Source organism: Caloenas nicobarica, chromosome 4 (assembly GCF_036013445.1).
Source record: "Caloenas nicobarica isolate bCalNic1 chromosome 4, bCalNic1.hap1, whole genome shotgun sequence".
Taxonomy (NCBI): Eukaryota; Metazoa; Chordata; class Aves; order Columbiformes; family Columbidae; genus Caloenas; species Caloenas nicobarica.
In genome coordinates this window covers 32,751,849-32,763,856 of record NC_088248.1, presented here as the reverse complement: position 1 = coordinate 32,763,856, position 12,008 = coordinate 32,751,849, and the positions used below count along the sequence as shown (strand labels likewise).

Genomic DNA, 12,008 nt, shown 5'->3' with positions numbered 1-12,008 from the left:
ATCAAACGGTCTTGACCTCTTTTCTCATGCAGTTACAGGTTTGACTGATAAAAATAATAGTGCAGAAATAGATGGCTATATGCACTGCAAGACTGTATCCCCATGACACGACGGAAGAAAATAGAGCAATGCAAAAATCAACATGGCACATATTTAAATGGGTTAGAAAGTGGGTAATTATAGAGATCATGTTGTTAATGTAAATGCAGAATCTTCATGGAGCATCTTTCTGGAGGGGTCTTGCAAGGATCTCTTCTTGTCTGTGCTAATTAGCACTTATTGCTGCCTGGTGAGAAAGCACATATAGTCATTATTCGTAAGGAACGCAGGCTGAGAGACAGAGACAAGTCATTGTTCCAGAGTGACGGAGCTTTTAGAGAAGTGGGTGTGAGCAAACACTGTCTCTGCGTGCTGAGAAATCCTGTCATACGTTTGGGATCAAAGAAGGCAGGCAGTGCTTTTGTAGTGTGGGGTTCTCTCCCGGGCAACAGGAGAGTCTGAAAAAGGTTTGAAATGTGATTTTGCAATATTGATGCCGTAGCTACGGCTTACAGAACGTGATGTTTCTTGGACAGACAAACAGAAAAATAAGAGTATATGTTTTATAGCTTAGTGGTAAAACTACTACGTGAATGCGCTCTCCAGTTCTAACACTGGTGCTGCAAAAAGCTATTAGAAAACCTGCAGTGACTCAGAAAAATGCCAGGAAAATGACTCAAGGCTGCAAAACATGCCCTGTATTGAGAGATTTGGAAAGACATTTTAGTTTATCAAGGGAAAGATTACAGGGAGAATTCCTCATAGTTGAAGTACCAACAATGGACAGAGAAATTTGATGAGTATTTTCTAAAAGGTGGGATTTTTTAGTTGAATCACAAAGCTGTCTCCAGGGGTCTTCTGGCTCTTGCTATGAGAGACTACTCTTACCTCCAAGATTACTTTTTCTTAAGTTCCATTCAACTCTGTCAAAAGGGTAACTAAGCAAAATGTTTCTTTCCAGTGTTTGAGAACACTGGTTGGGCACACAGGCGGAGTCTGGTCATCACAGATGAGGGACAACATCATCATCAGTGGATCTACGGACCGAACGTTGAAAGTCTGGAACGCTGAGACTGGCGAGTGCATCCACACCTTGTACGGACACACTTCCACCGTGCGCTGCATGCATCTCCACGAGAAGAGGTGAGGCTTTGTCCACAGCGACAGCCGCCGTTTGGCTGGTAATACACACCTGTGCTCACAGAAAATGCCTGTTCAACTTGGGTACCTCATCTAGCATTGACTGAAATACAAACCAGGCAAAGCATTCACTCTAAACTACATCAATCAACACAAGGGAGGAGATGATTAATAGCAGAAAAAGCATAAGAGTGCTAATTAAAGAACAGAGAATTGAGTCATGTCCTTTATAAAGGCACATTCTGTGTTATTTCAAAACTAATTCTTTGTTAGGCTATGATCCCACACTCTGAATAATTTCTCCTTTTTGTCAATGCTATGAACTTTTACTCATTTTACAGAATTACTTTCTATCGTCACTGCAGTATTTTATTAAAATTTTAACTGATTATAGTAAACCATGTCTTGATTCCATGAACACTGACAAAGCACTTTTACTTGGCTGTGATATAGAGCTGGACAGTGCCTGTTCGTTGCATTTCTTCTTTTTTGAAGAATTAGGAGGTGTTATTTTCATCAACTCCATTAATATTAGTTCCTTCTCATTTCTGTTCTTGCCTGAAGCTTTTAAAAGTATAAACTGAAAAAATCAAGCAAAACAACAGTTACTTTATTAAAACTTCTAAAGATCTTTGTTTAATTGTTACAATGAGTTAACTCAGTCATTAAAACAGAATGCTCATAGCATTGGCTTAAGCTAAACATATTGATCATAAGCTTTCATAGTTAGATTCGACAGTCCCCATCATTTCTTACGGCATCATTTTGCTGTTCTCAGGAGTGAAGTGCCTTTCTAAATACCGATTGCTAATTATAGCGAATAGATGGATCCTAAGGAGGCGAGTAGCACAAGGAAGAAAAATGCACAAGTCATTTGCGACCCTAATGAAATATCATGCCAAAGCAGATCTTTGCTGGCTAGTGGACTCATGCTATCTAATGTCCCAAATTAAAACTCAGAACTGATTTATACCTAAGTCTAATTGTTTTAATACTTTTATGTCCAATGCTAAGTACAGGAGGGGTTTTCTTGTTCCTCCAGAGTGGTCAGTGGGTCACGAGATGCTACACTGAGAGTCTGGGACATAGAGACGGGCCAGTGTTTACACGTTCTGATGGGCCACGTGGCTGCAGTTCGGTGTGTTCAGTATGACGGCAGAAGGGTTGTAAGTGGTGCATATGATTTTATGGTCAAAGTGTGGGATCCGGAGACAGAGACCTGTCTGCACACGCTGCAAGGGCATACTAACAGAGTCTACTCATTACAGGTATGTGATTTTTATCTCCTGCTTTAGTTTCCTTAAGTAACACTGTAGGATGGTCTGTTTCACGTTGTTTATTAAATTGTGGGTACTGACTCTAAAATTATACAGGCCACAAGAATACAGAAGCATCTGTGGTATTCCCCTCTTCCATTTTCTTACACTAGTTACATGTTGTCCTAATTTAGAGACCGAGATTTTTTTAGAGGAGTTGTTTTTTTTTTTAAAAGCACCTGATACAATAAAGCCCAAATCTCTATACGAGCAAGGTAAGTAGTTTTCTGGGTTGTTGAGTTGTTTGGTTGGGGTTTCTTTGAAATCTTGCATGTATTTTGGAGCTATGGTTTTGGTTTCCCAAAGAAATTCCAGTGGTACTATTTTAAATAAATCAGATGGTATAGTAATTGAAAATGCACTAAAAAACCCACTGGATTAGTGTTCTGAATTATTCAGAACTATTTATCCTTAGTTTGTAGTCCTGTCTTCCAGTTCTAAACTGTAATTCCCAGTAAGGCTGGACCTAAAATTTTAACACCCCAGTGTCAATCTCCAGCCTTCTACTTCCTCTTCTCTGAGCAGAGGCCAGATCTACAACTGCGAGGCTTTGTCCACAGAGACATGTTCCTGTAGATGCAGATTATTGTGGTCCTGCTCTGTGGCATGGCTGGATTCCCCACGAGGCACCCGACTGCCCAGCAGAACTGTGCTGGTACAGATACACACAGACTCAAGTAGACTTTTCTTACCTTTACTAACCCAAAAGATCATCATGTTCATTCAGAGAGTCAAAGCATCACTTCCAGGCGTTGAAAGGCGAAAGAAATTAATTTCATGCTTGTGCCTGTTCTCACCACAATCTGGCAGGACTTGAAAAAGAAGTTTACAAAGACCGTTCAAACTCGGGAAATTGCATTCGGCTTGTAACTACTCTGGTTTGTGGCTCAGAAAGGGAAGCTCACTGCTAGAGACATTCTTCATAAATGCTTTCATCGTAAGGTATCACTTGCCATAATAGATTACATATGAACAAAATACCTAGTTGGTTTCCTTTCCCAAAATATGTGGTTAAATTTATCAAAAATCTCAAGCCCTTCTCTTAAATTCATATGCTGAGGAGGATTCTCTAGACAAGCAGCAAGTTAAAAATGCTGTACTACCTGCCTATCTCTTAAAAATATTCCAAAGGCTGGATTTCATCGAGCGCAGTTTGGGAACAGCGTATGTTATTCTGCTTTATCTTCACCAGTGGCTCTTGTCTTTGCTTATCAATATTCATGTCTCACTTGGCTACTGTAGTAATAATGCATCAAACAACTGGGTTTATGTTGCACACACTGATACTATTCACACCTTGTAAATGGAACTTGGTATTCTAAAACAAATTTCTGGGGGGCAGGAGGCTAGAGGTGCTTACAGTTTTAGGGAGTCTTGAAGTTTATAAACCATATGGAATACAACTAATTTGCAGGAGAGGGGGGAGGAATTCAACATTTCTTATGTCTGGTTTGGTTCTGTTTAGGGAAAAAAAAACCTTGTGTAGTGTTTCCAGCCAACCAGTCTGGTAGGCTACTTAGCACTCCTTGTCCTTTATCTGAACTCAAATTTGTTCACATCTCTTTTGAAAGCAGGGTGCCCAAAACAGGATGCAAAATTCTAGTCAAAGTCTTATCAATGCTTAGGAGAAGTGAAAAGTTATTTCACATGCCTTATATAGCATACCCCTATTTCAGATACTACAGTGTCTTTTTTACTGTATTTTCCCCAGAAATGCACGTATACAGCAGATAAACAGTCTGTATGTGGCAGTTGCTCTCTAAATTCTTTGGAACCGAGGTGCCATGCTCAACCAGGTTTGATTGTAGAGATCCAAGAAGTTAGTCTTCTGCAGGTTTTATAAAAAGGAGCAGTCTCAGATAGTTGAGTTCCCTTAATTGGTTCTTTCTTTACCAGTATTAGATACCAGTCAGTCCCTGTGGACAAGCAGTGTGGCACTGCCCTAGCTGTAACAAAGACTCCTGCCCAGCCATCGTTCTCTTCTTTCATCATTCCCTGCCAAGCTCAGGTCTTCACAATTTTCTCTTGAATTTTACACTCTTTGCTTTGGGTCAGTTCTACCATTTCAAATGTCACCTAATGAAAATACTAAATACCAGACCCCCCCCCCATCCCCCCAAGCTCTTTCTGCTATCTCTAATAAAGCTGTGAACAAAGTTCTGAACAGGACAGTACCCCTGAGTCAAATTTGCCTCCCTCTTTGTGAAAATACAACCAAGGCATCTGCTGTTTCACATGGCTTTTTACTCAGTCACAGAAAAAACTCATATTGGTTAAGATCATTTTCCCACAAATTTGTTTGCTGCTACTTACTGCATTGCTGAGGGCTTACAACCAGATTGATTATTTGTTAGTTCCTTCTGGAAACTGAAGTTAGGCTGACCGATCCATAATTCCCCATCTCCCATCATCATCTCCTTCAATAAGAAAAGAATTGCATTTGCCATCTGAAACTTGTCTGTCTTCCCTGAGTTCTCAAAGATCACAGCAGATGTCTCCGAGTTTGTATTAAAACAACTTGCCTCGTGTGGTTTTCCCCCCTTTCCAGCAGAAGTTTGTACTCAGTTGACAGTGGTGTTGGTGGTGTGAGTCTACTCTCCGAGGGCTGCGGACTGAAGCAAAAAAAGTTTAAAAGCTTATTTATGCTCAGTGGGAAGGACACAGCAAGTGAGACCAGCTATTATATTTAAGTTTGGCCTTCCTCTTGTTGGTTTGTTTTGTGGGGTTTTTTGTGTGTGTTTTTTTGTTTTGTTTTGTTTTTTACCGAATAGTGGTTTATCATTCTTAATGGCTCTTGCTAGTTTTATCTTGTTTTGTGCCCCGCCTTTCTGGTTTTGGCCCAGCGTGCTCTTTTAAACACATCTATTGATCTAGTTTCTACTTCTTGTACAATTCCTTGTGTTTTAGCCAAGTGGGTCTTGGTAATTTACTACACTTCGTATCTTTCCTTCACGCAAGGACAGTTTGTGTCTTTAAGTGCCAACTCCCCTGAACTCTTCTTCCCCTCAGAGAATAGATAGATAAAAACCTCATGGGAAGGAAGTCTCCATTTATTGAAGTATTCCTCCTTGAAGCCCATGGGTTTTATTCTACTACTCTTTTCCGTTCCTTCTTTGAGAATCCTGAACTCTTATGTCATTGTCACTATCACTCAAGTTACTTTCCGTCTTTAAATTCTCAACATGTTCAGTCCTCTTGGTCAAAAGTGTCTCATCTCTTAGCTGATTCCTCTCCATGGTCTACATATTTTTATATATATGCTCAGAAAAACCCAAGAAACTTTGGACATCTGTGGTAGCCTGTGTACTTTTCCCAACAATGACTAGGAAGTTCAGGTTCCTTACTGCATACAATTATGACTATCAAATGGCTAAATCCAGCATTTTTCAGTTCCATTCCTTCCATTTTCCTGTGTTTTGGCCTTTGTGTAGATGATTCTAGATTAATGTTGTTGCCCTTGTCTAGCTTCAAGTCCCTCTGGCTTGTGAAAAGCTTTGGCTTGTTAACATCTTTATTAGGAAAGCAACGTTCTCTTACCATCACACGCTGCAGTACAGACAGGATTCTGTTGTGTTCAAGGGAGCTGAATTATATTTAAAAGATCAGTGGTTCAGAGTCTTTGTCCTCAAAACTGTGTACCTCACAGACCACCTCTACAACAGGAGTGGCACTGACCGTCAGTCGCCTGCTCCGATACCAAATGTGGCCATCTCTACTTGGACTGAATTCTTACTTGGTCATGCAGTTTCTGAATATATATTTAGTATCTAGTGTTGCACGTTAGTGAATTAAATGCTTAATAGCCTTCGTAAGATCCTACTGTAATTGTTTCTAATAGATTTACCTTTCTTGTAGTTTGATGGTATCCATGTGGTGAGTGGATCTCTCGACACTTCCATCCGGGTTTGGGATGTGGAGACGGGCAACTGCATTCACACGCTGACAGGCCACCAGTCTCTCACTAGTGGAATGGAACTCAAGGACAATATACTCGTGTCTGGGAATGCTGATTCTACAGTCAAAATCTGGGACATTAAAACAGGACAATGTTTACAGACATTGCAAGGTGAGCTTAAACTACCTTCTTGTAAATCGAACTGCCTGTGGTAATTAAACTTTAAAAATTGCATACAAAAAACCCCAAGCACAGACCACTTACAACTTAAATATTTTTCTGATGACAGCTGTATGATCTTTCTCTGAATTAGAAGAACAAAATCTATTTAATCTAATCTATTCAAATCACTTGCCTGTTATGAAAGGCAGATGGTCTGGACTGATAGCAATTTGCTACGGGTACATTAGCCTAATAGGCCACAGAAATATGTAGGAAATGACATCTCAAAACAGTCATTCAACGTATTTATTTAGGTGTCACTTGGATGTTTCCAAGCCTACTGATTAATTGCATCAGGAGGCAAAGTACACTGTCTGTTGCAATAAATCAAGAGAAATGAGTGGAAGATGTTTTCTTTCTTTCAGTAAGGAGAAAGGTTTCCATTGTGGCAGTTGTCACTCAGGCACTGTGCACACAAACACGTTGTTTTGTTCCCCCTCACAAAAACCATCTTAAGTCGTTCCCGTACATCATATGCAGCATCGCTGGCTGGAGCAGAAAATTAAATTTCACTGTAAAGCAAACTGCTGTTTTAACAGTATATATTTATATGTCAATATAGAACTGTCAATATTTACTGATAATCGCTCAATAACACTTCAAAGAGACTTGGAGACAAACACAGTGTTCATCTCATTCTGGATGGTTAAGTTCATTTTCATGAATGTCCTGTCCAAGTGCACACTTGCCCCACTGGTTGTATGCAACAAAACGAGATCACTGTACCAAAGAAGGAAATACTGGGGGATTTTTCTAAACCTGCATTCACCTTTTGAAAGCACAGCAAGGCTTCTGTGCCTCTTAATGCACAAAACCTGAGTTAATGCATCTAGGTAAAAAAAGCTGTATGCAGATAGCTAGGTATTTATTTTATATTGCTTTCCAATGACAAATAAAAATGCTTTTGGTTCACTGTTACAGGTCCCAACAAGCATCAGAGTGCTGTGACCTGTTTACAGTTCAACAAGAACTTTGTAATTACCAGCTCAGATGATGGGACTGTAAAACTTTGGGACTTGAAAACGGGTGAATTTATCCGAAATCTAGTCACATTGGAGAGCGGGGGAAGTGGAGGCGTCGTGTGGCGGATCAGAGCTTCTAACACAAAGCTGGTGTGTGCAGTTGGAAGCCGCAACGGGACTGAGGAAACAAAGCTGCTGGTGTTGGACTTTGACGTGGATATGAAGTGAAGGGCAGAAAGATGAATTTGTCCAAACGTGTAGACGATGTTCTCCTTTCCCTCCCCCTGAAAAAAAAAAAGAAAAAAAAAGAAAAAAAGAAAAAAAAAAGAAAAAGGAAAAAAATCCCTTGTCCTTGGTGGTGCAGGATGTTGGCTTGGGGCAACAGATCCTAAAGACCTACAGACTACGAAGGAGAAGACAAAGATGACAAACTATAACTGACAAGAGAGGCATTCGCTGTCTCGTCACATAAAAAGGCTACACTTTTGACCGGGGCAGCTTTGCAAAAATATGACTTCGGAAATGAAACCAGGTGCAATTATTTCTTCGCTTTCCTCCAACTGCTCTTTGAGCAATTTGGAGGCAAAAAAAAAAAAAAAAAAGTTACAGTTCTCGTTAACAGGTTATTTTACCACAAAGCTCTTGAAAGAAGCTGCCCAGGCAAGTCCGCTGGCGCAGAGCAACGCGCTCTCCCCCGGCGCCGCTCGGGCAGGGGCTGGAGCGGACGCCCTCCAGCCGGCCCTTCCGACCTCTACCAGCACTGGTTGACTTTCAAAAACTAGAGAGCATCTGCAATGAAAACACAAAAACAAAGAGTCCATTCCTGGTGTGGAAAAGCTAAAATATTACTGTGAATTGTTTTGTACAGTTTTATCAGAGCTTTTTCTTTTTTTTTTTCTTTTATTCCTCTTTTTGGTTTTTGCCAACCATTGCCAATGTCAATCACAGTATTAGCCTCTGTTTAATCTTACTGTTGCTTCCATCTACACTCTTCAACGCATAAGTTGCTCTGAGGTGGCAAGTTGTCCTGGGTTTTGAGAGTCCTCTGATGGATTTAATTCGCAATGCTGGTGCTAGAAGTAGGTCTTCAATTACGGGATTGTTGTCCCACCCCTGTACTGTATTCCCAGTGGCCAAACTTATTTATGCTGCTAAATGAAAGAAAGAAAAGCAAATTATTTTTTTTTATTTTTTTTTTCTGCTGTGACGTTTTAGTCCCAGACTGAATTCCAAATTTGCTCTAGTTTGGTTACAGAAAAAGACTTTTTGCCACTGAAACTTGAGCCAACTGTGCCTCTAAGAGGCTGAGAGTGGAAGAGTTTCAGACAATTAAGAGTGAAGTTTGCCTGCAAATAAAGAATTGAGTGTGTGTGCAAAGCTTATTTTCTTTTTTTCTGGGCAAAAATTAAAACACATTCCTTAGAACAAAGCTATTGCAGCCTGTTCTGTGGGGAAATTTTTCTTTGTGAGGGCTGTGGTGAATGGAATGAACATACATTAAAAAAAAACTGACAAAATTTTTAAAAAATATTATAAAATACAAAAATGAAAATAAAGTTGCTGGTCAGTCTTAGTGTTTTACAGTATTTGAGGAAAAAAAAAACAAACAAAAAACAGCTGTTACAGTTATTGCTGGGAGGAACTGACAGAGCAAAAACTTAGGTTTTTGTAAACATGTCACATGAAACAAAATGCGAAAGGAAAGAGTCAAATGGTTTGCCTCATTCTCCAAGAGCCACAACTCAAGCTGAACTGTGAAAGTGGTTTAACACTGTATCCTAGGCGATCTTTTTTCCTCCTTTTTTTGTTTTTTTTTTTTTGTTTTATTTATAGTCTGATTTAAAACAATCAGATTCCAGTTGGTTAATTTTAGTTATGTAACAACCTGACATGTTGGAGGAAAACAACCTTTAAAGGGATTGTGTCTATGGTTTGATTCACTTAGAAATTTTATTTTCTTATAACTTAAGTGCAATAAAATGTGTTTTTTCATGTTAGTTTGTCTTTTTTTTTTTTTTTCTTTCCTATTTCTAGTTAATTTAATATCATATATCCTACAAAGGCTAAGTTAGGTCAAGTTGCTCATCTTACTGGTAGATGCTAAAATATGTCGCAGGACGTTTTATGTAACGCTTCCACAAACAGGTGCGCGAGTGTCCTCCCCTTCAGTTGCTGTATAGGATTTGTCACGTGGGCTTCGACAAACATGCAGGAAAGCCCATTAGCTTCCTGGCACTAAAACGTGGCAGGATTTGACTCTGGAGGGAGTTGGCTATAAAAAGCTGCTCAGGTACATAAAATCTTCCGATAGCATCTTGTAACTGCATCTTAAATTCAAACCTGATGTTTATTATTTATGGATTTCAATCAATTGATTGCCGGCTGACAGCAGAGAATAAATCCATAAATACAACCAAAATCAAAGTTAGGTTTGTAGGAGAGCTTGAAAGAAAGCCTAACGAAGAAGGAATAAAAACCCACATCATTCCAGATCAGTCCAACAGCAGTTTTATCAGTGCCCTGAAACCAAGGTAAGTCATCAGCTGTCTCAGAAACTCACCACTTGGGTGGCAGGTTTTCTCTCAGATCTCCTGGACCAGAATCATTGTTCTCTTCTGTGCAAGAATCTTCTGTCAGGGCGCAGCATTTACTTCTAAGTGACAGTTTTCCCTGTAGAAAACTCATTACAAAAAAACCAAAACACTAAAAGAGAAAATACATGGATGGAGAAGAAAAATATTTATATAGTTGTACTGTATCTATGACTATGCTATTCAAATGTAGTTCCTACATTATGCAAAACAAGCCGTGCTGAAGGATCACGCTTCCATCTGGCCTCTGGAGATTAAAAAGCCATACAAAATGACTGAGCAGCTACAAATCGTAAAAATCTGTTCATTGAGTTGGTGTTTAAGGAAAAAAAAAATTGCAGCAAGCAGTAACATTAAAAAGCTATGATAGTCTCAGTATTTCTGTAAAAACAATTAAAAAGCTAATTCTCTCCCAAAATGAGAGTGAAGGATTGGCAGGACTTCACGTTGTTCTGCTGAGGACACTGGCCAGGACTCAGTCCCCTATGACAGGAGGTACGTCAGTCTGTGCTGAACTATTTGTGAGAGGGGATGCAAAGAGAGGGTAAAAATATGAATATTTAATGCAGGGAACAGAGCAATAGCTTTTAAGATTATGTAATTTTCTTCCATGATGTGTAGAAATTGCAACAACATATTTTCAAAAAGCAAAGGCATTGGCCTGACAGCACAGGAGAATGAGGGATTTCTGAGTAACATTGCACTGGAGGGCAGGAATACAAATCGGGGCAGAAGAGTGAAATGACAGAGGAGGAAGACTTAAGAAATCCAAATCAGTTCAAGCTGTGTTTAAGAACACTTTAAGCAGCCAATATGACCAGGAGCAAAATGTGCTTAACCAGAATTCAGAAGTTCTTCAGTTGGTAGTGCACTTCCAACACTATCTTATGTTTGAATTAATGCGGAATAACTTGAACACGTTAAGCAAACCACATTTACAGTTTCCTTCATTCCAGATTTAGGTTAAGAAGAAATTATATTGGCTGCAAACTCAAGATATCTTATGATAGACTGTCACAATAAATACAAAAAACAACACAGTACTTAAAAATTACTGGTTTTGAAAGGCTTTTTCCCCTTCAATAAAACAACTTCCCAAAGTTACTTGTGTTAGTGCTCTAAAGACTTCTATTTGTGAAAAGTCTCTTCAGGTTTGTAGGAGTTGATGTTGCTTATGAGACACTTGAGCAACATAGCACAATAAGCAGAAATGTGTTAGTTTATTAAACTGACAGCTTTTCAAATATGGGCCTGTAGTAAACACATCACTTGTAAGAAAATGTTGAAGCAGTTTTTCTTCACAGTCCCTTGACCACTCCCTTTATGTTGATGCACTCACCATTACACAGTTCCCTTGGTATGAAGTCTCCAGTTTGGCGGCACATGCTCCAACTGAGACTGTTTAGGAAATGTCTTCATTTTGTGTAATTAAATTTGGATTTTAGGGTGGGTGGAGTAGATTTTTTTTTTAATAAAGATATTTAAGAATACTAGTACAAGACTGTAACTGCTTTATGCTGGCAATACACAGGCACTTATTGAACCTAGTGCCCTACTCATCGTAGGCTATGTCAAAATATCTGCAGCTATCCTAGAGAGGTAATTGCACTTGTGTTTCTGGCATCTTACCCTCTTGTTTTAATGCTGAGTCCCTTTTTTTCTTTTTGTTTTAGCTCCAGAAAGAGCTTCCTCATTTTCTCCTGTATCTGAAGAAAAGTCAACAACATTAAAAGATTTGGTTTTTAAGGTATTATTCTTAGCAGACCTTGATTTTAGCTAGCAATAAGTCAGAACTAGTATTGCCATTTCCTCCAAGAGCCTGTTCCTATAGTCTCAACTTACT

At 39.3% G+C, this 12,008-nt stretch overlaps 1 protein-coding gene across 3 annotated transcripts in view; it reads left to right on the top strand.

The window, feature by feature from the left end:
- FBXW7 (F-box and WD repeat domain containing 7) overlaps window positions 1-9,540 on the top strand; it is a 177,089-nt gene extending 167,549 nt beyond the window's left edge. For all 3 annotated transcript variants that reach the window (XM_065633369.1, XM_065633368.1, XM_065633367.1), the window contains 4 exons: window positions 1,001-1,182; window positions 2,222-2,447; window positions 6,351-6,561; window positions 7,534-9,540. In XM_065633369.1, coding sequence (XP_065489441.1) covers window positions 1,001-1,182; window positions 2,222-2,447; window positions 6,351-6,561; window positions 7,534-7,802 — 888 coding nt within the window. In that variant the 3' untranslated portion in view covers window positions 7,803-9,540. The remainder of the gene's footprint in view (window positions 1-1,000; window positions 1,183-2,221; window positions 2,448-6,350; window positions 6,562-7,533) is intronic.
- Window positions 9,541-12,008: the final 2,468 nt, after the last annotated feature.